Source organism: Oncorhynchus keta, chromosome 19, assembly GCF_023373465.1.
Source record: "Oncorhynchus keta strain PuntledgeMale-10-30-2019 chromosome 19, Oket_V2, whole genome shotgun sequence".
NCBI lineage: Eukaryota > Metazoa > Chordata > Actinopteri > Salmoniformes > Salmonidae > Oncorhynchus > Oncorhynchus keta.
This window is the reverse complement of record NC_068439.1, coordinates 68,455,536-68,482,720: the sequence shown is the minus strand read 5'-3', so window position 1 is coordinate 68,482,720 and position 27,185 is coordinate 68,455,536. Positions and strand designations below refer to the sequence as shown.

At 46.5% G+C, this 27,185-nt stretch overlaps 1 protein-coding gene across 4 annotated transcripts in view; it reads right to left on the bottom strand.

The window, feature by feature from the left end:
• LOC118398758 (transcription regulator protein BACH2) overlaps window positions 1-27,185 on the bottom strand; it is a 111,889-nt gene that overhangs the window by 21,856 nt on the left and 62,848 nt on the right. For all 4 annotated transcript variants that reach the window (XM_052471124.1, XM_035794426.2, XM_052471126.1 and 1 more), the window contains 2 exons: window positions 20,209-20,463; window positions 890-2,467 (listed from right to left, as the gene is read on the bottom strand). In XM_052471124.1, the coding sequence (XP_052327084.1) occupies window positions 890-2,467; window positions 20,209-20,451 (1,821 nt within the window). In that variant the 5' untranslated portion in view covers window positions 20,452-20,463. The remainder of the gene's footprint in view (window positions 1-889; window positions 2,468-20,208; window positions 20,464-27,185) is intronic.

Sequence of the window (27,185 nt, the reverse complement as noted above, 5' to 3'; positions counted from 1 at the left end):
GGAAGCATTTGCTGTCAATATACGTTGTATCCCTCATTCACTCAAGTGTTTCCATTATTTTGGCAGTTACCTGTACATCTAATTGGTAATGCAGTAAAAATGTCATGGCACAGCTCGGTGTCTTGAGAATTAGCATACGCAGACTGTGTGGAATGAATTAGAGATGTCAGGTTTGTGGATGGATAATATGAACTAGTTGGCCTGCGCTGCCCTGACAGCTAGGGAGACAGAGATAAAGCCCCAGGAGAAAGCCTTCAGATCTGACCCTGGGAGTTCTGACCCCTCCGCAATGGACCATCTACATCTCAGTCATATAACCCTACTACACTAGCGCTTCCCCGTCCACAGGATCAACCAATCACAGCCCTCGACACAACCACCACCTCCTCGGGAGTGTGTATGTGGGTGTGTGTGCGCTCAGATTGCTCTAGATTGTTCGCTTGATTCTGACTATCTCTCTTATTCAGTCTCATTACACAGATCTCCAGCAGTGTGTAAAACACTGTTCATGGTGTGCTGTAAATCTTTTAGTGAAAATACTCCCGCTTCAATTACATGATGATCTAATCTAATGACTATTAATGCAGACCTGGAGAGCTAGGTCCCCAAAGAATTAGAAATTAGAATACTAGAATGGAGATTAACCTTTTTATGATGGGATAAAGGTCAGCAATTTTGGTCAGGGAGTTGGTCAGCCATGGTTTACCAGTGCTGTTATATTATACTGTGTAAAATAATGAATTAGAAAAATGTATATGCACTGTATGGTTGTCATTTAATAAGATCTCTATGTGAGATGTGAGATGATGATGATTAGTCACCAAGGTGAGACTGAGAGTACGAGGCATTGTGTACGTCATGAGAGAAGAGAAGTGTCAAAGTCACTCACCTCTCGCCCTTGATCGACTCGGCATGACTCGCTGTCACCCTCGGAGAAGGATCCCGACTCGTCACTGGAGTTGGTGCCGTACGATTGCTCGCACTTGATCTTGGGGCGAACCTGGTTGAAGATGGTGTCCGCCCCCATCACGCCCTGTTCCTGCTGGTCGGCGGCGAGGCGGAGCGCCACGTTGGAGCACGGCGAGGAGGAGAACTCAAACTGGGGCAGGCTGCAGGGTGAGCCGCCGCTCCCGTCCTCCGCGTAGGAGTAGGAGGAGCAGGAGCTGGAGGTCCGTGTGCGGGTTTCAGAGGGCGGCGAGCGCGAGCACAGCTTGATTGGCACTGGGCAGCTGGTGTTTGGCAGCGTGCGACAAAGGACCGGCGGGGGCTCGGTGGTAGCGGAGGCGAGGGAGGGGGCACTGCTCGGGGAGTAGGTCTGGGAGCTGGGAAGGGACTGGCTGGCACCAGCCCACAGGCCCATTGACGTGTGCTCCGAGAGCTCCATCTCTAAAGAGCTCCCGCCGGGGTAGGAATGCGCCGGGGAGCCCAGACGGTCACAGGCCCCTGAGGAGGAAAAGATGACACTGCGGCGGTCCAGCTCCACTTCCTGTTTGCAGACGCCGTCGCAGGAGGTGGACTTCAGCGACGAGAGCCTCAGAGGGGAGCCGTCTACCTCCTTCAGGGATGTAACAGACAGGCCCAGCTCCCCAGCATTGAGAGGCCTGAAGTCTTTTGTTTTGTGATCTTCCAGAGTGGTTCCTTTGTCTTCGGGGCAGACGCTGGCGAGTCTGTTGGCAAATAGCTGCTGCGACACGTTGGGCAGACCCGGCAGGTCTGCTCCTTTTTTGAAGAAGGCGCGGAGGCAGGTGGGGGACTTGCTCCTCTTGGCGGAGGAGGCGAACAAAACTGGGACACTGTCCATCTCCATGCCTGTCTCCTTGTCCAGGCCGCCCTGCTCGTCCCCTGACAGGCACAGCGAGATGGCCTCTTCCACTGCCCGCGGCTCCACTTTGATGTCTGCCACTGGCGACATGCTCTGGCCCCGGACCGCCCCGCCGCTGATGCCACCGCTGGTCTCCTTTAATAATAATGTGCTTGGTAAACCTGAGGTACTGGTGTGTGAGGAGGTGTCGTTATTGTGCTTGTTGCAGGCCCACTGGTATTTCCTGTATTTGGGGCAGCGGGGGAGGTCGGATGCTCCGTGTCTGTCGAAGTCCAGTCGTACGTTGCTGAAGTCACTGGGCACCGCCACGGGTAGCCGGTCCTTGTCCGGGGCGCGCCGCAAGGAGGAAAGGGCTTCAGAGCGCCGGCGTGCCTGGGGGGAGGCTGCCTTTGTTGTTGTCTCAGACTGCATGTTCTCGTCCTCGGTCTTGTGGTTGCCCTCGGCCGGCGCCACCTTGTGGCACAGCAGCAGGCCATCCTCCTCACTGCGGAGCTGGGCCTCCAGGAAGCGAAAGCACGAGTCCTCCAGGTTGTGCACGCGCAGGAATTTGCCACAGCGAATGACCTCCTGGATGTTGTCTCTGCTGAGTAACAGCTTAGCAGTGTAGGCAAACTGCAACAATGGGGCGAATCCTCTGGCAGTGACCTGCAAAAAAACAGGGAAATTGGCAGCATTACCATCAGCACTGCCATTGTTCTGAGCCCTTGGAGTGTGGTGAGACAACCCGACAGCTCTAATGACCACAAACAAACACTGTAAAGTACTAAGTTAATATTTTATCGGGTCAGCGCCTAACATTGTAAAAAGCCAGCAAATAAAACCCAGTGGTGCTTGGCTGGTTGGCAGGCGGCAGCTTGGGTGTCCAGCCCGTTTTCATTGCAAAAACCCTTTTGACATGGTGACATTTCACTGGGCTACCACAGTCTGTCTGCCCTGCGGTGACCTATCACCCTCCCCGTCGGCTCCCACCCACCCCTGTGTTGTGTTGTGTTGATGTACAGGAAGCCTTTGTTGTCATCACAGACTGCATATAGACCATAGGACCATATGGATTGCAGCTCCTCCTGCTGCTACTGCTGCTGCCTCACTTTCTGTCAGTCCCCTGCAGCCCCTCTTTAAGTGCCTGTGAAGCCAAATAGTTTGAAAGACTGCGGCTTATCATTATTGCAGCCATGTGGCGTAACCTCGGATAAGAGAGAGGGATTCCTTCAATTTAGACTTAATGCAGGATAATTATGGAAACCTACCTTCTACTACTGTTGTTACTGAAGAGAGAGAGAGAGACAGAGAGAGAGAGAGAGAGAGAGAGAGAGAGAGAGAGAGAGAGAGAGAGAGAGAGAGAGAGAGAGAGAGAGAGAGAGAAAGTGAGAGAGAGAGAGATGCTTGCTCAATGAATACCATCACAAACCACACACAAAGCAAGGTGTGCTCACAATGCAATTACGAGGCTATCCACTTTGAATGGTGGATAGCAATTGTTGTGTGTGTGCCACCGGAACCTTTTCTTTGCCTGAGCGATGTAAAGTCCCCTGTACAAGACTTAACGGGCTCTCAAAGTGTGTTTTTAATGAGCAGGGAGAAAGAGCCCAGTGTTTACTGGTTGTTTTGCTACCCATTTGTTGGAGTAACAACACAAGATGAATTACTCTAGGTCATTAGGTCTTAAGATCAGTGGTCATCAACCCATCAATCGCGAGGCATTCCTAGTCGATCACCAAACATTTAGGTAAAAAAAACAACGATGAAGCGTTCCTATTTTTTTATTTGTTTTGTGATGTTGGCGGTAGGTGCACTTGATTCAGCAGCCCTAGTGCAGGGAAGGCAAAGTGTTCCAATTTGAACCATTTCATGTCTGAAGTTATTACTCTGCTGACCAAGCAGGCCCAGAGAGCAAGTCAGGTGCACCTACAGGCCTACGGCTGGCCAATCAGATAGCTCAGATCACCGTGTCTGCACTGTGCCCTGAAGCCATAGACTGTCAAAATAAGCCTGAAGCACACAGCAAAATTGATGATGTAAGATTTCAAAACTTTTGACTAGAGAGAGACTCAACAAATAGAGCAAAGTGCTGCTGTTTTTATGAGTAAGTTCATGTTGAAGTTGTTATTCAGCGCCGTCAACACGTTGTTCAACACTTTTAGAAGCCATAAAATGCTCCAACCAGCACTGCAGCTGTAATGAATGACTATAGCAAAGTGCTTTGTTATTATTAGCAGCTTGTTTCTTTTTTATATCGAGGAATATTTCACTTTATCTGGACATTGGATTAACAACCTGAATTGGTGCATGAGGCAGAAATAATGTAGTGCGACTTGAGTTTCCTCATCCGCTGGAGGACTGTGTTCCCTTTTCTCAATGTAGGGAGGAAGAGCGGAGGGATGAGAGGCAACCTCACCGCTGCTACCCCCCTTGACTCAAGATTGTTGACCACTGTTCTAGATGTAATGGTACTCTCTCTCTCTCTCTCTCTCTCTCTCTCTCTCTCTCTCTCTCTCTCTCTGTGTGAACCGTAGCAGTAGAGGCTGCACTCCCATGCTCGGTGCCAGGCACCCTGCTAGTAAAACAGGATTTTCCCTCCTCAGAAATCTAACTCACAAACCACAAAAATTTGCTTTGTGGATTTTTCCGTTTGGAAAAACAACCGGACAGTGTTTATGAGGAAAAGCAAATATAGGCCTAGAGGGGAAAATGTTAGGTAATACGAATTATTCATAGCAGGAGTGAAATCACTGGGATGTGTGTTGTGTCGATTTTGTACGGAGGGATTATTCTAAATGGGGTTTACATACACAACATTTATGAATTGTAATCCTATAAGGATAGTATTTTTGTAATTCTATGGTTGCCTGATAACACAACAAATATATTAATGTTAGGCTACTCCCTAGACTGGACTCTCCGCTACTGATGAACACAGCACCTCTACTATAACGCTGCAGAACCACTCGGCCACATCAGTGTGCGCACTCACTCACTCACTCACTCACTCACTCACTCACTCACTCACTCACTCACTCACTCACTCACTCACACATACTCACTCAAACATGTATGAACACACACACACACACACACACACACACACACACACACACACACACACACACACACACACACACACACACACACACACACACACACACACACACACACACACACACACACACACACACACACACACACACACACACACCGTCACGCACACACACACACACACACACACTGCATATACACACACCTTGCCGGAGACAGAAAGAGAAAGAGAGCAGTGCCCCAAAACAGAAGTGAGGCAGGGCCAGGTTACTACTAATTGCCACCGACTGGTCTCGTTTATCCACTATCCACCCCTCCCTTTCTTTTACCCATACACAACCAGGTAAAGATGAAAGTGGTCTGGGCTTAAATGAGGCTGGTCAGCTGGGCCAGCACCATCCAGGGCTGCTGATAAACATACTTCCCAGAGCTGCTGCTGGGCTGCTGGGGGAAAAGTGCTGAGCGTTCCCTGGATCTAATTCCAGCTTCTAAATCTGTAATTTACTATTTATATTTTGACAACTTTTACTATTACTTCACTACATTCCTGAAGAAAATAATGTACTTTTTACTCCATACATTTTTCCTGACACCCAAAAGTACTCGTTACATTTTTAATGCTTAGCAGAACAGGAAAATTGTCCAATTCACACACGTATCAAGAGAACATCTCTGGCCATCCCTACTGCCTCTGATCTGGTGGACTCACTAAACACAAATGCTTAGTTAGTAAATTATGTCTGAGTGTTGGAGTGTGCCTCTAGCTATCCGTAAAAAAAATTAAAAAATTAAATGGCGCCATCTGGTTTTCTTAACATAAGGAATTTGAATAGATTTTTACTTTTGATACTTAAGTATATTTAAAACTTTTACACAAGTAGTATTTTACTGGGTGACTTTCCCTTTTAATTGAGTCATTTTCTATGAAAGTATCTTTACTTTTACTCAAGTATGACGATTGTGTAGGTTTTCCACCAATGCCCTCGACCATATGTGATTACACCACTGTTACAACCAGCACAGTCGCATAATGAAGGCAAACGTGAGGGATCCGGAGAAAGACAGCAAAAGAAAGAGAGAGAGCGAGAGAGAGAGAAAGAGAGAGAAAGACAGAGAGAGAGAGAAAGAGAGAGAAAGACAGAGATAGAGAGAGAGAGAGAAAGAGAGAGAAAGACAGAGATAGAGAGAGAGAAAGAGAGAGAAAGACAGAGATAGAGAGAGAAGGTGTGAGGAAAAAAAAGGCAAGAGGGAAAGATGGTTGCACTTGCAACCTAAAAAGCCACACTTGAAAGGGAGAACAAAAAGCGAAGGTGGCGGATATAAAGCACATTTCCTGGTCATTACTGGATAGTTCGTTGACATACTGTATGAAGCGTTTCAGAACATTAGCAACACTTATTACAGGAGTTAACACAAAGGGACAATTTAATCAAGGTAATAGAACTGGGGCATTTTATGCTAATATGGGATTGTGGACCGGGTGTGTCAGGCCTGCTGTGTTTCTAAGGACTGGTGACGAGGCGGTACAATTACAGAGCAGGACATTATAGCAAGAGTGCATCACAGAATCCTGTTTTAAGGAAGTCTGCCCAATATCCTTTCATAAACAGACAGTGTGGAATACTATTACCCCCCTTCTTTCTCCCTCTATTGCTATCTCTCTCTCGCTCTCTCTGACATCCCCCTCTGTCTTCCTCCAGTCTCTCTCTCCCTCACTGAGCTCTCTCTCTGAGGCCTCCCTCTGTCTAATCCACTCTGTAGTAGAGACGGCTAATTCATGCAAATGTACTTCAGTGAATTCCTGAATGTCATGTATCCTGATGAGGACATTGCATAGCATGACAATGGAGTGCTTCCCCGGACGGCACGCTACCAAGCCAGAAGAGAGATAGTCCATCTCCTCTGGAGAGACTACAAGCTAGACGTTTTAATATCAGATCTGCTGAGTAACCTGACATTAACCTCTGTATTGAAAGGCGCATGACGAGGAGCCTCGATGCTGATGAGTCACAGCACAGTGCTAATGGATGGAGGTACTGTATGGAGGGTTGGCTGCCATCGTCATTTATCCTCGTAGTAGAGAAAAGAAAGGTGGAGGAGGAAGCACAGGGACAATGATTCGCTGCAGTACAGCCAAGCGTTGTACTTAAAGCCATTAAACGCAATTATGACAATAAATAAACGAGTGAAATAGAAGTAACTTACAGTAAATTTGACAGCTAATGTGTATGAATGGCAAAGGAACAAAATGTTTTTTCCACAGTAAGACACCAGTAAACACTGGGACACATGAGACGTTTTCTGTGAGTAAACCTCCCCTGACGGTATGGAGTAAACCTCCCCTGACGGTGTGGAGTAAACCTCCCCTGACAGTGTGGAGTAAACCTCCCCTGACGGTGTGGAGTAAACCTCCCCTGATGGTGTGGAGTAAACCTCCCCTGATGGTGTGGAGTAAACCTCCCCTGATGGTGTGGAGTAAACCTCCCCTGACGGTGTGGAGTAAACCTCCCCTGATGGTGTGGAGTAAACCTCCCCTGATGGTGTGGAGTAAACCTCCCCTGATGGTGTGGAGTAAACCTCCCCTGATGGTGTGGAGTAAACCTCCCCTGACAGTGTGGAGTAAACCTCCCCTGATGGTGTGGAGTAAACCTCCCCTGATGGTGTGGAGTAAACCTCCCCTGACGGTGTGGAGTAAACCTCCCCTGATGGTGTGGAGTAAACCTCCCCTGATGGTGTGGAGTAAACCTCCCCTGATGGTGTGGAGTAAATCTCCCTTGACGGTGTGGAGTAAACCTCCCCTGATGGTGTGGAGTAAACCTCCCCTGACGGTGTGGAGTAAATCTCCCCTGATGGTGTGGAGTAAACCAGATACTGTACTTCCTAATCCTCTGGTATTTCAGTAGTTTACTGTACATGACGAGACACTGGGGAGGACATGACCCTGCCACTTTACTATTACGAGGATGCTCAGCTCTGACTTTACGCTGTCCCTGTCTTTATTCTTGAGGATGCTGTATGGTATCCTGCTGTGTTTCTATACAAACTGGCAGAACATTACTGCCATCCACTTGTTGATACACCCTGCACCTGAGATGAGACATTGAAAATACAGGGCAGCCAGTGGTTAATTGTTTGGGTCTCGAGGGTTAAATCCAGCTACTATAAACACACAGACAACATTCTATAGGCTCTCACTGGGTCTCCCTGGCTGGCTGGCTGGTTGACTCAGAGAGAGATACATGTACATGCGTTGGTTCTCAGAGTAGCCTGCTCAAAAGGCAGACAAAGAGCCTGTATCCTTGCTGTCAGATTAGCTCTGAGCACAGTGCCCTTGTGTTGACGGAGAGAAGACCCCCGTGCATTAGCGACAGCAGTCACACTAGGTGGTATCGCTAGCTCACTTGCTCTTCTATCTTCTTTCTCCCTCTCCTCTCTTCTCCCTTCTTCTCGCACCCAGATATGCTCCTGCCTCCCGCCATCTGTCTAATGAGCTGTAAATGTGTGATAGTCTCCTGGTTGGGCTCTCTGTTTGTGTCAAGCCCTGCTGTTGCTCTTCTGCTTCCACCTTGCCCTGAGTCCTTCAGATTAGTTAGTCTGGCTTCTGCATGTCCCGACCAGATCAAGTGTCTGTGGAGATGGAGGGGGGATGTCACTCACCAACACTAAACCTCTCAAGGCGCATTACATTTCCCTGTTTTACCAGCATCCACTCATGAGGCAGCCACTCTCTCTCTGTGCATCCTTAATGGCACCCTATTCCCTAGAGCCCTGGTCAAAAGCAGTGGACTATATAGTGGATAGGTTGCCATTCCCAACGCATCCTGAGTAAACCAGAGGTCAAATATGGCTACCGGTCAAGCAAGGGGCCTCCTTCCTCCTCCCTCCCTTCCTCCTCCCTCCTATGGTCTGGATCTGGGATTAAGTGTTTGTTTCCTCCCTCTTCTTGGTTTAAGGCCCATGGCAGTCAAAAATCTGATTTCCATCGTTTCAAACCACTCTGCCAATAACAGCTTGTTTTCAGATTTCCCCTCCCCACCCAGACCAGTCCTAGACAGTCCGAGACAGTCCTAGACAGTCCTAGACCAGTCCTAGACAGTCCTAGACAGTCCTAGCAAAATTCTTACTGGACAAATTGCTCTTTGCAAAGAAGCTATTTGTGATATAGTTTTTACCATTTTATTTTAAAACAATCACAGTAAGGTACTTAATTGGGTAACACTTTATTTGGATAGTCTATCTGTAGATGCTCTACAGACTTTCTACAGACAGTAACATTTCAACTAACTATTTAATAACCCTAACCATAGCTCCAACCCTAACCTTTATCCTAAACCTAAACCTAAACCTAACCCTTACCCAAACCCTTATCCTAAACCTAAACCTAACCCTAAACCTAACCCTAACCCAGGGAATAGAGGATAGGATCATAGCCTCCGTGATTGTCTTCGTTGCAGTGTCTTTTTTTCCCCTCTCTCCCTGTCTTTCCTTGGTAATCATCGAGGCCCCCTTGGTTAGTTGCCCTTTGTTGCACATACAGTACCAAAAGTTTCAGAGGTTTGGTCACACCAACTCATTCAAGGGCTTTTCTTTATTTTTACTATGTTATACATTGTAGAATAATAGTAAAGATATCAAAACTATGAAATAACACATGGAATCATGTGCAGTGAAGGAGAGACTTTCGTTGCAGGCCGTGTCAGTGGCACTGTATTGTCCTCAAAGCGGGCAAAAAAGTTATTTAGTCTGCCTGGGAGCAAGACATCCTGGTCCGTGACTGGGCTGGGTTTCTTCTTGTAGTCCGTGATTGACTGTAGACCCTGCCACATGCCTCTTGTGTCTGAGCCGTTGAATTGAGATTCTACTTTGTCTCTGTACTGACGCTTAGCTTGTTTAATAGCCTTGCGGAGGGAATAGCTGCACTGTTTGTATTCGGTCATGTTACCAGACACCTTGCCCTGATTAAAAGCAGCGGTTCGCGCTTTCAGTTTCACGCGAATGCTGCCATCAATCCACGGTTTCTGGTTAGGGAATGTTTTTATCGTTGCTATGGGAACGACATCTTCAACGCAGGTTCTAATGAACTCGCACACCCAATCAGCGTATTCGTCAATATTTTTATCTGACGCAATACCAAACATGTCCCAGTCCACGTGATGGAAGCAGTCTTGGAGTGTGGAGTCAGCTTGGTCGGACCAGCGTTGGACAGACCTCAGCGTGGGAGCCTCTTGTTTAAGTTTCTGTCTGTAGGCAGGGATAAAAAAAATTGAGTCGTGGTCTTCTTTTCCGAAAGGGGGGCGGGGCAGGGCCTTATATGCATCGCGGAAGTTAGAGTAACAATGATCCAAGGTTTTACCACCCCTGATTGCGCAATCGATATGCTGATAAAATTTAGGGAGTCTTGTTTTCAGATTAGCTTTGTTAAAATCCCCAGCTACAATGAATGCAGCCTCCGGATAAATGGTTTCCAGTTTGCAAAGAGTTAAATAAAGTTTGTTCAGAGCCATCGATGTGTCTGCTTGGGGGGGTATATACGGCTGTGATTATAATCGAAGAGAATTCTCTTGGTAGATAATGCGGTCTATATTTGATTGTGAGGAATTCTAAATCAGGTGAACAGAAGGATTTGAGTTCCTGTATGGTTCTTTCATCACACCATGTCTCGTTAGTCATGAGGCATACGCCCCCGCCACTCTTCTTACCAGAAAGATGTTTGTTTCTGTCGGCGCGATGCGTGGAGAAACCCGTTGGCTGCACCGCCCCGGATAGCGTCTCTCCAGTGAGCCATGTTTCCGTGAAGCAGAGAACGTTACAGTCTCTGATGTCCCTCTGGAATGCTACCCTTGCTCGGATTTCATCAACCTTGTTGTCAAGAGACTGGACATTGGCAAGAAGAATGCTAGGGAGTGGTGCACGATGTGCCCGTGTCCGGAGTCTGACCAGAAGACCGCTACGTTTCCCTCTTTTACGAAGTTGTTTTTTGGGGTCGCTGCATGGAATCAATTCCGTTGACCTGTTTGTAAGGCAGAACACAGGATCTGCGTCGCGGAAAACATATTCTTGGTCGTACTGATGGTGAGTTGACGCTGATCTTATATTCAGTAGTTCTTCTCGACTGTATGTAATGAAACCTAAGATGACCTGGGGTACTAATGTAAGAGATAACACGTAAAAAAAACAAAAAACTGCATAGTTTCCTAGGAACGCGAAGCGAGGCGGCCATCTCTGTCGGCGCCGGATCCGGCATTACTGACATTACCATAGGCTACAGTCTTGACATTTCCATAGGCTACTGTACTGACATTACCATAGGCTACCGTTCTGACATTACCATAGGCTACTGTACTGACATTACCATAGGCTACTGTACTGACATTACCATAGGCTACCGTCTTGACATTCCCATAGGCAACTGTACTGACATTACCATAGGCTACTGTCCTGACATTACCATAGGCTACCGTGTTGACATTCCCATAGGCAACTGTACTGACATTACCATAGGCTACCATCCTGACATTACCATAGGCTACCGCTCTGACATTACCATAGGCTACCGTCTTGACATTCCAATAGGCTACCGTGTTGACATTCCCATAGGCAACTGTACTGACATTACCATAGGCTACCATCCTGACATTACCATAGGCTACTGTTCTGACATTACCATAGGCTACTGTACTGACATTACCATAGGCTACTGTACTGACATTACCATAGGCTACCGTCTTGACATTCCCATAGGCAACTGTACTGACATTACCATAGGCTACCATCCTGACATTACCATAGGCTACCGTTCTGACAATACCATAGGCTACTGTCCTGACATTACCATAGGCTACCGTGTTGACATTACCATTGGCTACCATCCTGACATTGCCATAGGCTACCGTTCTGACATTCCCATAGGCAACTGTACTGACATTACCATAGGCTACCGTCCTGACATTACCATAGGCTACCATCTTGACATTACCATAGGCTACTGTACTGACATTACCATAGGCTACCGTCCTGACATTACCATAGGCTACTGTACTGACATTACTGACATTCCCATAGGCTACCGTCCTGACATAACCATAGGCTACTGTCCTGACATAACCATAGGCTACTGTACTGACATTACTGACATTCCCATAGGCTACCGTCCTGATATTCCCATAGGCTACCGTCCTGATATTACCATAGGCTACTGTCCTGACATTACCATAGGCTACTGTCCTGACATAACCATAGGCTACTGTACTGACATTACCATAGGCTACTGTACTGACATTACTATAGGCTACCGTCTTGACATTCCCATAGGCAACTGTACTGACATTAACATAGGCTACTGTCCTGACATTACCATAGGCTACCATCCTGACATTACCATAGGCTACCGTTCTGACATTACCATAGGCTACTGTCCTGACATTACCATAGGCTACCGTGTTAACATTCCCATAGGCAACTGTACTGACATTACCATAGGCTACCATCCTGACATTACCATAGGCTACCGTTCTGACATTACCATAGGCTACTGTCCTGACATTACCATAGGCTACCGTGTTGACATTACCATAGGCTACCATCCTGACATTGCCATGGGCTACCGTTCTGACATTCCCATAGGCAACTGTACTGACATTACCATAGGCTACCATCCTGACATTACCATAGGCTACCATCTTGACATTACCATAGGCTACTGTCCTGACATTACCATAGGCTACCATCTTGACATAACCATAGGCTACTGTACTGACATTACTGACATTCCCATAGGCTACCGTCCTGACATAACCATAGGCTACTGTACTGACATTCCCATAGGCTACTGTCCTGACATAACCATAGGCTACTGTACTGACATTACTGACATTCCCATAGGCTACCGTCCTGACATAACCATAGGCAACTGTACTGACATTACCATAGGCTACTGTACTGACATTACCATAGGCTACCGTCTTGACATTCCCATAGGAAACTGTACTGACATTACCATAGGCTACTGTCCTGACATAACCATAGGCTACTGTACTGACATTACCATAGGCTACTGTACTGACATTACCATAGGCTACCGTCTTGACATTCCCATAGGCAACTGTACTGACATTACCATAGGCTACTGTCCTGACATTACCATAGGCTACCATCCTGACATTACCATAGGCTACCGTTCTGACATTACCATAGGCTACTGTCCTGACATTACCATAGGCTACCGTGTTGACATTACCATAGGCTACCATCCTGACATTGCCATAGGCTACCGTTCTGACATTCCCATAGGCAACTGTACTGACATTACCATAGGCTACCGTCCTGACATTACCATAGGCTACCATCTTGACATTACCATATGCTACTGTACTGACATTCCCATAGGCTACTGTCCTGACATAACCATAGGCTACTGTACTGACATTACTGACATTCCCATAGGCTAACGTCCTGACATAACCATAGGCTACTGTACTGACATTCCCATAGGCTACTGTCCTGACATTACCATAGGCTACCATCCTGACATTACCATAGGCTACCGTTCTGACATTACCATAGGCTACTGTCCTGACATTACCATAGGCTACCGTGTTGACATTCCCATAGGCAACTGTACTGACATTACCATAGGCTACCATCCTGACATTACCATAGGCTACCGTTCTGACATTACCATAGGCTACTGTCCTGACATTACCATAGGCTACAGTGTTGACATTACCATAGGCTACCATCCTGACATTGCCATAGGCTACCGTTCTGACATTCCCATAGGCAACTGTACTGACATTACCATAGGCTACCGTCCTGACATTACCATAGGCTACCATCTTGACATTACCATAGGCTACCGTCCTGACATTACCATAGGCTACCATCTTGACATAACTATAGGCTACTGTACTGACATTACTGACATTCCCATAGGCTACCGTCCTGACATAACCATAGGCTACTGTACTGACATTCCCATAGGCTACTGTACTGACATTCCCATAGGAAACTGTACTGACATTACCATAGGCTACTGTACTGACATTACCATAGGCTACCGTAATGACATTCCCATAGGCAACTGTACTGACATTACCATAGGCTACCATCCTGACATTACCATAGGCTACCGCTCTGACATTACCATAGGCTACCGTCTTGACATTCCCATAGGCTACCGTGTTGACATTCCCATAGGCTACCGTGTTGACATTCCCATAGGCAACTGTACTGACATTACCATAGGCTACCATCCTGACATTACCATAGACTACCGTTCTGACATTACCATAGGCTACTGTACTGACATTACCATAGGCTACTGTACTGACATTACCATAGGCTACCGTCTTGACATTCCCATAGGCAACTGTACTGACATTACCATAGGCTACCGTGTTGACATTCCCATAGGCAACTGTACTGACATTACCATAGGCTACCATCCTGACATTACCATAGGCTACCGTTCTGACATTACCATAGGCTACTGTCCTGACATTACCATAGGCTACCGTGTTGACATTACCATAGGCTACCATCCTGACATTGCCATAGGCTACCGTTCTGACATTCCCATAGGCAACTGTACTGACATTACCATAGGCTACCGTCCTGACATTACCATAGGCTACCATCTTGACATTACCATAGGCTACTGTCCTGACATTACCATAGGCTACCATCTTGACATAACCATAGGCTACTGTACTGACATTACTGACATTCCCATAGGCTACCGTCCTGATATTCCCATAGGCTACCGTCCTGATATTACCATAGGCTACTGTCCTGACATTACCATAGGCTACTGTCCTGACATAACCATAGGCTACATAACCATAGGCTACATAGGCTACCCGGGCCCACGACCGGTCTGTCGATATCACCGCAAGAAGAGGAATAAACAGACTCACCCCATCGCGACGTCCCCCAAAGGTTAGCTCTCTAGCCCTCGCTATCTCCCTGCTTGCTAATTCGGCCTGCTAACGGCTAGCTTGTCTAGCCCGGGCCTACGGACTGTTAGCTTGTTAGCACAGGCCTGCTAACCATCTGACTCACTGCATCCCAAACACTCTGAACCCATTTACTTTCTATCTCTCTTTGATTTTTATTTTGTTTATACCTTCCGGAAACCTGCCTCACCCACTGTGATACGGAATCGCTATCACTTTTAATTTTTATTTTATTTTTATGACACACTCAAGAACCTCCAGACGCTAACCAGCTAACTAGCTACAAGCTATTTAGTCATTGTTAGTTTAAAAAAAAAAAAAAACCTGGATAACACTCGCCAGCCCAGCTTCCCTGCCCATCCACCGCTGCCCCCTGGACACTGATCTCTTGGCTACATAGCTGACGCACGCTGGACTGTCCATTAATCACGGTACTCCATTCTGCTTGTTTGTTTTATCTGTCGGCCCAGTTGCCTAGTCAACGCCATTTTACCTGCTGTTTGTTGTGCTAGCTGATTAGCCTCGCCTACTGTTTCTAGCTAGCTTTCCCAATTCAACACCTGTGATTACTGTATGCCTCGCTGTATGTCTCTCCCAAATGTCAATATGCCTTGTATACTGTTGTTCAGGTTAGTTATCATTGTTTTAGTTCACAATGGAGCCCCTAGATCCACTCTGCATACCCCTGTTACCTCCTTTGTCCCACCCCCACACATGCGGTGACCTCACCCATTACAACCAGCATGTCCAGAGATACAACCTCTCTCATCATCACCCAGTGCCTGGGCTTACCTCCGCTGTACCCGCACCCCACCATACCCCTGTCTGCGCATTATGCCCTGAATATATTCTACCATGCCCAGAAACCTGCTCCTCTTATCCTCTGCCCCCAACGCTCTAGGCGACCAGTTTTGATAGCCTTTAGCCGCACCCTCATACTACTCCTTCTCTGTTCCGCGGGTGATGTGGAGGTAAACCCAGGCCCTGCATGTCCCCAGGTACCCTCATTTGTTGACTTCTGTGATCGAAAAAGTCTTGGTTTTATGCATGTCAACATCAGAAGCCTCCTCCCTAAGTTTGTTTTACTCACTGCTTTAGCACACTCTGCTAACCCTGATGTCCTTGCCGTGTCTGAATCCTGGCTCAGGAAGGCCACCAAAAATTCAGAGATTTCCATACCCAACTATAACATCTTCCGTCAAGATAGAACTGCCAAAGGGGGCGGAGTCGCAGTCTACTGCAGAGATAGCCTGAAAAGTAATGTCATACTTTCCAGGTCCATACCCAAACTAATTTTGAAAATTACTCTCTCCAGAAACAAGTCTCTCACTGTTGCCGCCTGCTACCGACCCCCGTCAGCTCCCAGCTGTGCCCTGGACACCATTTGTGAATTGATCGCCCCCCATCTAGCTTCAGAGTTTGTTCTGTTAGGTGACCTAAACTGGGATATGCTTAACACCCCGGCAGTCCTACAATCTAAGCTAGATGCCCTCAATCTCACGCAAATCATCAAGGAACCCACCAGGTACAACCCTAACTCTGTAAACAAGGGCACCCTCATAGACGTCATCCTGACCAACTGGCCCTCCAAATATACCTCCGCTGTCTTCAACCAGGATCTCAGCGATCACTGCCTCATCGCCTGTATCCGCCACGGAGCCGCAGTCAAACGACCACCCCTCATCACTGTCAAACGCTCCCTAAAACACTTCTGTGAGCAGGCCTTTCTAATCGACCTGGCCCGTGTATCCTGGAAGGACATTGACCTCATCCCGTCAGTTGAGGATGCCTGGTCATTCTTTAAAAGTAACTTCCTCACCATTTTGGATAAGCATGCTCCGTTCAAAAAATGCAGAACCAAGAACAGATACAGCCCTTGGTTCACTCCAGACCTGACTGCCCTCGACCAGCACAAAAACATCCTGTGGCGGACTGCAATAGCATCGAATAGCCCCGTGATATGCAACTGTTCAGGGAAGTCAGGAACCAATACACGCAGTCAGTCAGGAAAGCTAAGGCCAGCTTCTTCAGGCAGAAGTTTGCATCCTGTAGCTCCAACTCCAAAAAGTTCTGGGACACTGTGAAGTCCATGGAGAACAAGAGCACCTCCTCCCAGCTGCCCACTGCACTGAGGCTAGGAAACACAGTCTCCACCGATAAATCCATGATTATCGAAAACTTCAATAAGCACTTCTCAACGGCTGGCCATGCCTTCCGCCTGGCTACTCCAACCTCGGCCAACAGCTCCGCCCCCCGTAGTTCCTCACCCAAGCCTCTCCAGGTTCTCCTTTACCCAAATCCAGATAGCAGATGTTCTGAAAGAGCTGCAAAACCTGGACCCGTACAAATCAGCTGGGCTTGACAATCTGGACCCGCTATTTCTGAAACTATCTGCCGCCATTGTCGCAACCCCTATTACCAGCCTGTTCAACCTCTCTTTCATATCGTCTGAGATCCCCAAGGATTGAAAGCTGCCGCAGTCATCCCCCTCTTCAAAGGGGGAGACACCCTGGACCCAAACTGCTATAGACCTATATCCATCCTGCCCTGCCTATCTAAGGTCTTCGAAAGCCAAGTCAACAAACAGGTCACTGACCATCTCGAATCCCACCGTACCTTCTCCGCTGTGCAATCTGGTTTCCGAGCCGGTCACGGGTGCACCTCAGCCACACTCAAGGTACTAAATGATATCATAACCGCCATCGATAAAAGACAGTACTGTGCAGCCGTCTTCATCGACCTCGCCAAGGCTTTCGACTCTGTCAATCACCAAATTCTTATCGGCAGACTCAACAGCCTCGGTTTTTCGGATGACTGCCTTGCCTGGTTCACCAATTACTTTGCAGACAGAGTTCAGTGTGTCAAATCAGAGGGCATGCTGTCCGGTCCTCTGGCAGTCTCTATGGGGGTGCCACAGGGTTCAATTCTCGGGCCGACTCTTTTCTCTGTATATATCAATGATGTTGCTCTTGCTGCGGGCGATTCCCTGATCCACCTCTACGCAGACGACACCATTCTATATACTTTCGGCCCGTCATTGGACACTGTGCTATCAAACCTCCAAACGAGCTTCAATGCCATACAGCACTCCTTCCGTGGCCTCCAACTGCTCTTAAACGCGAGTAAAACCAAATGCATGCTTTTCAACCGATCGCTGCCTGCACCCGCATGCCCGACTAGCATCACCACCCTGGATGGTTCCAACCTTGAATATGTGGACATCTATAAGTACCTAGGTGTCTGGCTAGACTGCAAACTCTCCTTCCAGACTCACATCAAACATCTCCAATCAAAAATCAAATCCAGAGTCGGCTTTCTATTCCGCAACAAAGCCTCCTTCACTCACGCTGCCAAGCTTACCCTAGTAAAACTGACTATCCTACCGATCCTCGACTTCGGCGATGTCATCTACAAAATGGCTTCCAACACTCTACTCAGCAAACTGGATGCAGTCTATCACAGTGCCATCCGTTTTGTCACTAAAGCACCTTATACCACCCACCACTGCGACTTGTATGCTCTAGTCGGCTGGCCCTCACTACATATTCGTCGCCAGACCCACTGGCTCCAGGTCATCTACAAGTCCATGCTAGGTAAAGCTCCGCCTTATCTCAGTTCACTGGTCACGATGGCAACACCCATCCGTAGCACGCGCTCCAGCAGGTGTATCTCACTGATCATCCCTAAAGCCAACACCTCATTTGGCCGCCTTTCGTTCCAGTACTCTGCTGCCTGTGACTGGAACGAATTGCAAAAATCGCTGAAGTTGGAGACTTTTATCTCCCTCACCAACTTCAAACATCAGCTATCCGAGCAGCTAACCGATCGCTGCAGCTGTACATAGTCTATAGGTAAATAGCTCACCCTTTTTCACCTACCTCATTCCCATACTGTTTTTATACTGTTTTTATTTATTTATTTTTCTGCTCTTTTGCACACCAATATCTCTACCTGTATATGCCCATCTGATCATTTATCACTCCAGTGTTAATCTGCAAAATTGTATTATTCGCCTACCTCCTCATGCCTTTTGCACACATTGTATATAGACTGCCCATTTTTTTCTACTGTGTTATTGACTTGCTAATTGTTTACTCCATGTGTAACTCTGTGTTGTCTGTTCACACTGCTATGCTTTATCTTGGCCAGGTCGCAGTTGCAAATGAGAACTTGTTCTCAACTAGCCTACCTGGTTAAATAAAGGTGAAATAAAAAAAAATAAAAAAAACTGTCCTGACATAACCATAGGCTACTGTACTGACAACAAGATGGGTAAGATACCGAGCAGCATTAGTTCCGGTAAATTGTACAAATCACAATTTCGCAGGTTTAAGCGTCTTTAGAATTTCGAAAGGGGAGGGATCATTTGGCCCATAGACTTTCCTATAACTTGCAAAGAGGGAGGATGGAGCTCTTTATTCTGTTTCCGATCTGTGTTCTATCTCTTCTTTATACACATATGGACCCAGAACTTAATCGAGCATCTGACCAATTACTCAAGACTTTAGTTCTGGTTTAACCGAGAATAGTCACAGAGCCATTCCCAGGAATAACCCATATTAACTCACTCAACACACAATGCTAATTTTACATAAGACAGGAACAAATGGATCTTTCAGGGGAGATTTCCACAGAGATGGAGTGATAGTGACTTCTTTTCTAGCTATCAAAGTCTTTGGACAGGCATTACATTATTAATGCATGCTAGCTCCAACCCCACACAGCTCTGGACCACACAGCTCCTTCACATGTGGTTTGTGCCCCAGTTTTGCGGGACAAGTGTGTGTATGTGATGTGTGAGTGTGTGACATCAATATGTCAGTGGAGAATTGTTATCACTATGACACATCTATGGGTGGTGAGGGTTGGGGGGTTCTGAAAGGGTGAGGCTGGAATGACAGGAGTGCTGGGAAGGGGAAGAAAAGTGTTGGCTGTGTGAGGGAGATTGCGTCAGTCACAGAGTTAAGTGCTACCTGCTACAGAGAGCTGAGGAGCTGATGAGAGCTGAGAGTGGAGGGAGAGGTGATAATTGGTAATCATGGTTCTACATGGTCTCACTAGCACCGTCGCTACAGTAGCACATCTCTCTCTCTCTCCTCGTCAGTTATAAGACCTCACAGATGAAATTAAAACACTGTTAGGATGTCTCATATCCTCCCTGACACCATTCATCTAAACACCATCCATGGCAAAGAGAGAGTTGATATTGGACTGAGAAGTTATGAGGTGAATAGTGATGAAAACAGGCTGACGATGAAACAGTCAAAGGAACCAGATTGGAGTGAATGTCTGACTGTGTGTTTGACCAGGTGTGGAAACTAAGATGTTGTTCTTAATACTATGTGTTATACAGTAGGTGTTATAGGGGTTAAGCACCGTTGTTATACAGTAGATACATACCTCCTCAGGTAGGCTGAGGACCAAGTCATTCTCGACCTGTACCACCAGAGCCTGCAAGAAGTATTCTGAGCAGGCGGCCAGCACGGCCCGGTGGCCACGGAACTCCTTTCCCTCCACCAGGACAGTCACATCGCACAGGATATCCTGCTTCCGCTGGTCGTTCAGGCACAGGAGTATATTGGTACAATGAACCGTCGACTCATACACGTACATGGGGGCTTCAGGCTTCTCATCCACGGACATTCCGCTCACGCCCTGGAAATAGAAGCACAACGGGGTGGAAGGGGGTGGGGGTCAGCTTTCAGATTAATGTGGCGGGCCCTGTTGGTGAGCTAGTGCATACCGCAGGGCTGACATCAGCGGGCCTCTCCTCATCTCCCACGGCCCAGCCTACTTCACCAGCCCCAAACACAGTCAGCCCCATGATTGAATACATACACGATGACCAGATCAGACCGCCTCAGCTAAGCTCAGCTTTACTCTCTCAAACACCCCTTATAACCAGGAAATATACACACTCTCAAACCGCCTCAGCTCAGTTCAGCTTTACTCTCTCAAACACCCCTTATAACCAGGAAATATACACACTCTCAAACCGCCTCAGCTCAGCTCAGCTTTACTCTCTCAAACACCCCTTATAACCAGGAAATATACACACTCTCAAACCGCAAGTACCTAACACATTCCCACTCATACACACCCTTGCATGCAAACACACAAGCAATAACACACATCCTCCCACATACACACACCTCCACATAGACTCATGTTCCTGTACACAGCCCACACAGCCCCCCACACACATCATAACGCAAACAAAAAACAGTTTGCATACCCTATGCACACGGACACTGATACAGTAGCACAACAGAACACACACTCCCTGTCTAAAAGGTGTCATCCTTTCACAGAGACAGACAGAGAAGAAGGTCCTCAGGCTCCTAATTCAAGAAGGTCAGGAGGGACTATATGAGTGTCACTCAGCACAGAATAATAAGACTCTCAAACAGGAGAAGAATGAACACCAGTCATACAAACTCGTCTCGAGCCTCCTCGCCAGCACTGGTACAAACTGTGTAAAGGAAAACAGTGTCTATACAGTTGTGTATGTTGCTTTAATCTCTCAGAAACCTGATATTTGGCTTTGGTCCTTGCAGTCAAGCGCTTCCACCCACAGTCACTTAGGCTGTACTAAAGGAAGAAAAGCATAATGTATATTTAAAAGCATTTCATCTTATCAGTGCTCCACATACACACAGTGCAGGGAGAATTAAAAGGACTGGTTCTCTCTGCAAAAAAGGATCCTTCACAACAGTGTTTCCCAACCCTGGTCCTCCAGTACCCCCAACAAAACACATTTTTATTGTAACCCTAGACAAGCACACCTGATTCAAGTGTTAACTAATCATCAAGCCCTCAATGAGTTGCATGATGTGTGTTTGTCAAGGGCTACAATAAACCCTTGTACTGTTGGGGGCACTGGAGGACCAGGGTTGGGAAACACTGCTTTACAACACTACGACAACAACACATGTTTGTACCAATGTTCTGCCTTTATTGAGTAAGTGACTCTTAAAGGTATACTTCGGGATTTTGGCAATGAAGCCCTATATCTACTTCCCCTGAGTCAGATGAACTCATGGATACCACTTCTATGTGTCTGCATCCTGTAGGACGGAAGTTAGAGGTAGTTTTGCGAGCTAATACTAACTAGTGTTAGCGCAATGACTGACATTCTATGTTATCTACGAGCATGTGTGTTACAATAAAGTCAGAAATCACGCTAATGCTAGTTAGCAATTTCTTTCGAACTGCATGCAGAGACATAAAAAGTTTCCACGAGTTGATCTGACTTTGGGGAAGTAGATAAGGGGCTTCATTGCCAAAATCCTGAAGTATCCCTTTAAAGCTGATTCCACTGAAGAATATTGTTAATGATCATATTGCTATAGAAACCAAGTAATAAACACAGATAGAGCCTGCCGGACTTGTTTCCATCACATAATGCGTTTTCACATCCGCAGGGCTTGCTGTTCTTAGTAAATCAGAGCTGCATGACTCCATAGTTCCTTCAAAACACACATAAGAAGCTCTGTTCTGGGAACCGGCAGCACATTTCCACGAAGTCAGTGTCAGGCCAATTTTTCCCTCTGCTCAACCACTGGCGATAGATAGGAATTCAACTATGTTTCAGTTATCCTTCTGCAGATAAATCATACGGAGGCACTCTATAACTGACTTTCTTTTATGCCTGGGTTTGCTTACTTGTCAACCCCTACTTCATTCCTGGTTCTACACGTAGAACACAGATAACTTTGTGTACATGTGGTGATCAGTCACATTAAAAGGAGTGACCGGGCAGGCCATGCTTTCCTTGACTGTCAGTCACTGTGCCACATTTGGAGCAGTCCTGGCTCTCACTCAGAAAGCCGAATATAACATCAGTAAAATAGCTCTAACACACCGCCTCGCCTCAGTGGACGACGACACTACTGGTGAGAATGGAGGCTTCTCCTCCCCTCCCCTGCAAACGGAAATGTCTCTGTTGAAAATGGAAACTCCTGTCTTGTAAATGGAAGTGGACTGGCCGGAAAACGCACCTCAATAACTACAGTGCAAACTATGTAGTCATCAACTACATGAGGGAGAGAGTTCTGGCCCTTACCTCTCCAGGTTTAAAAACAAACCTAATTTGATCTCACTGCTGTTACTATACCAGCCATCATTGCAGGCCCTCATATGTTTTGCTGTGGTATGATAGGGCTGGTGAGGCCATGCGGGGGGGCGGTTTGTAACCACTGTCCAGACATTTACAGTGGTTGTCTGAGTGGTCGGTCCCAATTATTGTTGAGTTTTTTTATTTCCACCATACATTTCTCAGTTGGCTTGGCAGGATAATGACCTGTCTTCCAAGAATAATGTCTCCAGATGTGGTTGCAAGGTTCATAACAATCCAAACATGCTATTTCTAACCCTGGAATGTGCGTTCGCCTTGCTTCCATTTCAGAAGTCTGTTATGCAGCCGGGAAGGGAAAATACAGGGACGATACACACACACACGCACCACAAAATAGCTGGTTATGGTCACGTTCTGATTAGAATTGCTGAGGGATGCAAAGCTCTTTTTTTTTTTTTTTTTTTTTTCAAAGTTCATTTTGTTTCTACCGCAGCTCTTTTCACTAACTGATGCAGCTAACCTGCTTTGTGACTAACACTCCTGTACAGATCAAAAGCGCGGTAGTGTGGTGATACATTTCCGACAAACCCATCAACAGAGCTGACTCTCGGCCTAGCCACAGCTCTATTCTCCTGAAGCACCAACACTGATTAACACTAATGTGGCTGGAGAGGAGTCAGTTCTCAGCTCTTTACACATCATAGTTGTAATATTATACAGTATATAAACAAAGACATGCATACAAGCGCACACACACACACACACACACACGCACGCACGCACGCACGCACGCACGCACGCACACACACACACACACACACACACACACACACACACACACACACACACACACACACACACACACACACACACACACACACACACACACACACACACACACACACACACACAGCTTATTTGAGTTCAATGTGCTAATACAATGTGTCTATACTGTACAGTAAACAAAGGAACTATTACCATCAAGGACCCATACGGTCACCATCCACCAGCCACTGGCATTACATTCACTGCAGAGGCCTTTAGGATTGCAGTTAGCTGTCACCTGCATGCACTGTATGAATGGACTCGTGGTTTGTATGTGGACCGTTTGCACCTTGACTGTAAAAGCCTTTCCTCAGTCCATTCAACTGACTGACTCCTTCACTCACTGCTGCTTAGTCACTATGTATAGTAGACCACCAGCTGAAAGGTTATAGCCTAGCCAGTAAAACCCAGTCACCTCCCCTCTCACAGGCTCAGTGGGGTTAATGGGGTCAGTGGGGTTACTCATGCACACACGCAGACGAAACAGTGGATGGTTTCAGTCACCTACAACATGGCATTATGATGCGTTTCGGCTTAGGGGGCCCTGGAGGAGAGGGGGAGTAAGAGCATCATGATGGGCTCTGTGACGTGTCCTCTCCTTCTCTCTGAGGCATGTGCAGAGAGGGGATTGACGTGAAGAGAAGGGGGAGCAGAGGGGAGAAATAAGGGGCTCCTTACCAACAGCACCTGGTTTCTCTCTCTCTCTCTCTCTCTCTCTCTCTCTCTCTCTCTCTCTCTCTCTCTCTCTCTCTCTCTCTCTCTCTCTCTCTCTCTCTCTCTCTCCTCTCTCCCTCTCTCCCTCTCCCTCTCCCATTCTCTCCCTCTCCCTTTCTCTCCCTCTCTCTCAGTGCGGAACAAAACAAAGCCAAACGCGCCACACTCATGACAGCAGAAAGGTCACATAACTCAGAAACAGGGCATCATCTACCAGGGACCAAACCCCCTTCCCACATGTACACCCTGGATGCCATGACAAAGCACTCCTCCTCAGACATACACGCCTTTCTCTCTACAGCCATTTTCACAGAGTACAGGATGACGTGAGGTATCTTAACAGACAACACAATGGAAAATTAGAGACTGTTCTCATGCCAGATGCCTGTAACTACTCTGAGGATGTGTATGACTTTAATTCTAACATAGTTTCTAATCAGAAAATCTGAATCACTCTCTCTCTCTATGATGGCATTTGCTGGAAGTAAACAAGCCATGTCTGCTGCTGTAATACTATTAGGAGTGTGTCCCAAATAGCACCCTATTCTCTTAATAGTACACTACTTTTGACCACTTTTGACCAGGGCGCGTAGGGTGCCATTTGGGACGCACACCAAGTCAACTGAGCAGTATGTATTGAATACTAGCAAGACTACGAGTAATGGGAGAGAACATTGCGTTACTGTGTAGTGTGTACCAGTAGGACAGGAGGCCCGATGCCAGATGTCTGTAACTACTCCGAGGATGACCATGACTTTAATTGTAAATTACCAAATTAAGTAGCTAGCGATAACAAATGTGCTTGGGGAGGTAATGTCAAACAGGCAGCTAAGGCAGTCAATGTCAAACATGGCTTTAAAGGTGATACAACTACTAATTGAAAAAATGTCTGCCTGGGGGAAATAGATAACCCCTGCCAATATACCATAAACATCGCCCATCCTATGACTGACAGACAAACAGACGGAAAGACAAACATGTGTGGGCCCCATTGCCTGCTGTATGTTCCTATAAATGCCTACATTCATCTTTGGACTTTCTCTAAAATGAGGGAGCAGAGCCCTCCACTTACTTCAACATGAAAGTCAACCCAGATGACTATTCCCATCCTCATCTCAATGGTCTCAGGCTCCTGCATGCTTTTCTTCATGCAGATCTCTCCCTCCCACAGGACATTAGAGAATTCTGCTTATTCAACCACCTGGAGGGCTCCGTGTGTAATTGTTCAACTGTTTCAAGTCATGTATTGGAATGAAAACGACGACGTAGTAATCCATGTAGTCTGTGTTCTCTTGGCCATCAAGGTCATTATTTCCTCAGCCTGTTAAGGGTTTTGGTGTGGGGCTTTAGGTAAGTTAATTGTAGTAGATTAATGAAACCAAATCACTGAGAGGCGCAGACAGACAGACACCTGAAAGGGCTGGGCAGAGAGCTGTTAAGTTGGTGACAGCATCTGTACAGATGTGTTTCCCTAATATAGAAATCAATAATACAAAGGTATATTGGGCTTCATCTGCTTGCTATTTGGGTTTTTAGGCAATGTTTCTGTATAAGCACATTAATGACATCTGCTGATGTAAAAAGGGCTTTATAAATACATTTGATTAGATATTAAATAACAGACAGTAGTTTAAGTGAGCACATAGGTGTCATTGATAGCAATATTAATATAATTTTTTACTCGTGAAATTATATTGTAGGATAATTTACACAAGAGAATTTACACTGAATCTATGATGCATTAAGTAATAGAGGTCACACACAACATGTCGAGATCGTTGTGGTAGAACTTGACTGGCCTGCACAGAGCCCTGACCTCAACCCCATCGAACACCTTTCGGATTAATTGGAGCACCGACTGTGGGCCAGGCCTAATCGCCCAACATCAGTGCCCGACCTCACTAATGTTCTTGTGGCTGAACGGAAGCAATTCCCCGCAGCAACATTCAAACATCTAGTGGAAAGCCTTTACAGAAGAGTGGAGGCTGTAATAGCAGCAAAGGTGGGACCAACATTAATGCCCATGATTTTGGAATAAGATGTTCAACGACCAGGTGTCTTTTGGTCATGTAGTGTATGTATTGAACAGTGGGGGCTCCTCAGAGGAGGAATGGGAGGACCATCCTCCTCAGTGAATATCATTTTTTTAATAGTGAAACATTGAAAAAAAATATCCTTTTTAGATAAAACTATACTAAATATGTAACCAAATAATTTATTAAAACACACTGTTTTCCAATGAAGGTCTACAGTAGCCTCAACAGCACTCTGTAGGGTAGCACCATGGTGTAGACAGAGGACAGCTAGCTTCTGTCCTCCTCTTGGTACATTGGCTTTAATACAAAACCTAGGAGGTTCATGGTTCTCACCCCCTTCCAAAGACTGAAACAATAATTATGACAACTTCTGGAGGATGTACTCCAACCTGTCAGATCTCTTGCAGCATGAACTGACATGTTTTCTACACAATCAGAGGACCAATGAATCTAGTACTGCAATCTACAGCTAGCTAGCATTGCAGTGCATACAATGTGGTGAGTAGTTGACTCAAAGAGAGAGAAAGACAATAGCTGAACTGTTTTGAACAAATTCATGTTCTTCAAAAATTAAGGAGAAGCAAGAGAGAGGGAGATAACTATATTTCATCATTTTTTCCCAGTTTCACTTACTTAGCTAGCAAATGCAGCTATCTACTTTAGCCTACTCAAACAACTCAAACAGATGCTATGTTAGCTAGCTGGCTACAGTATGACTATCCAAC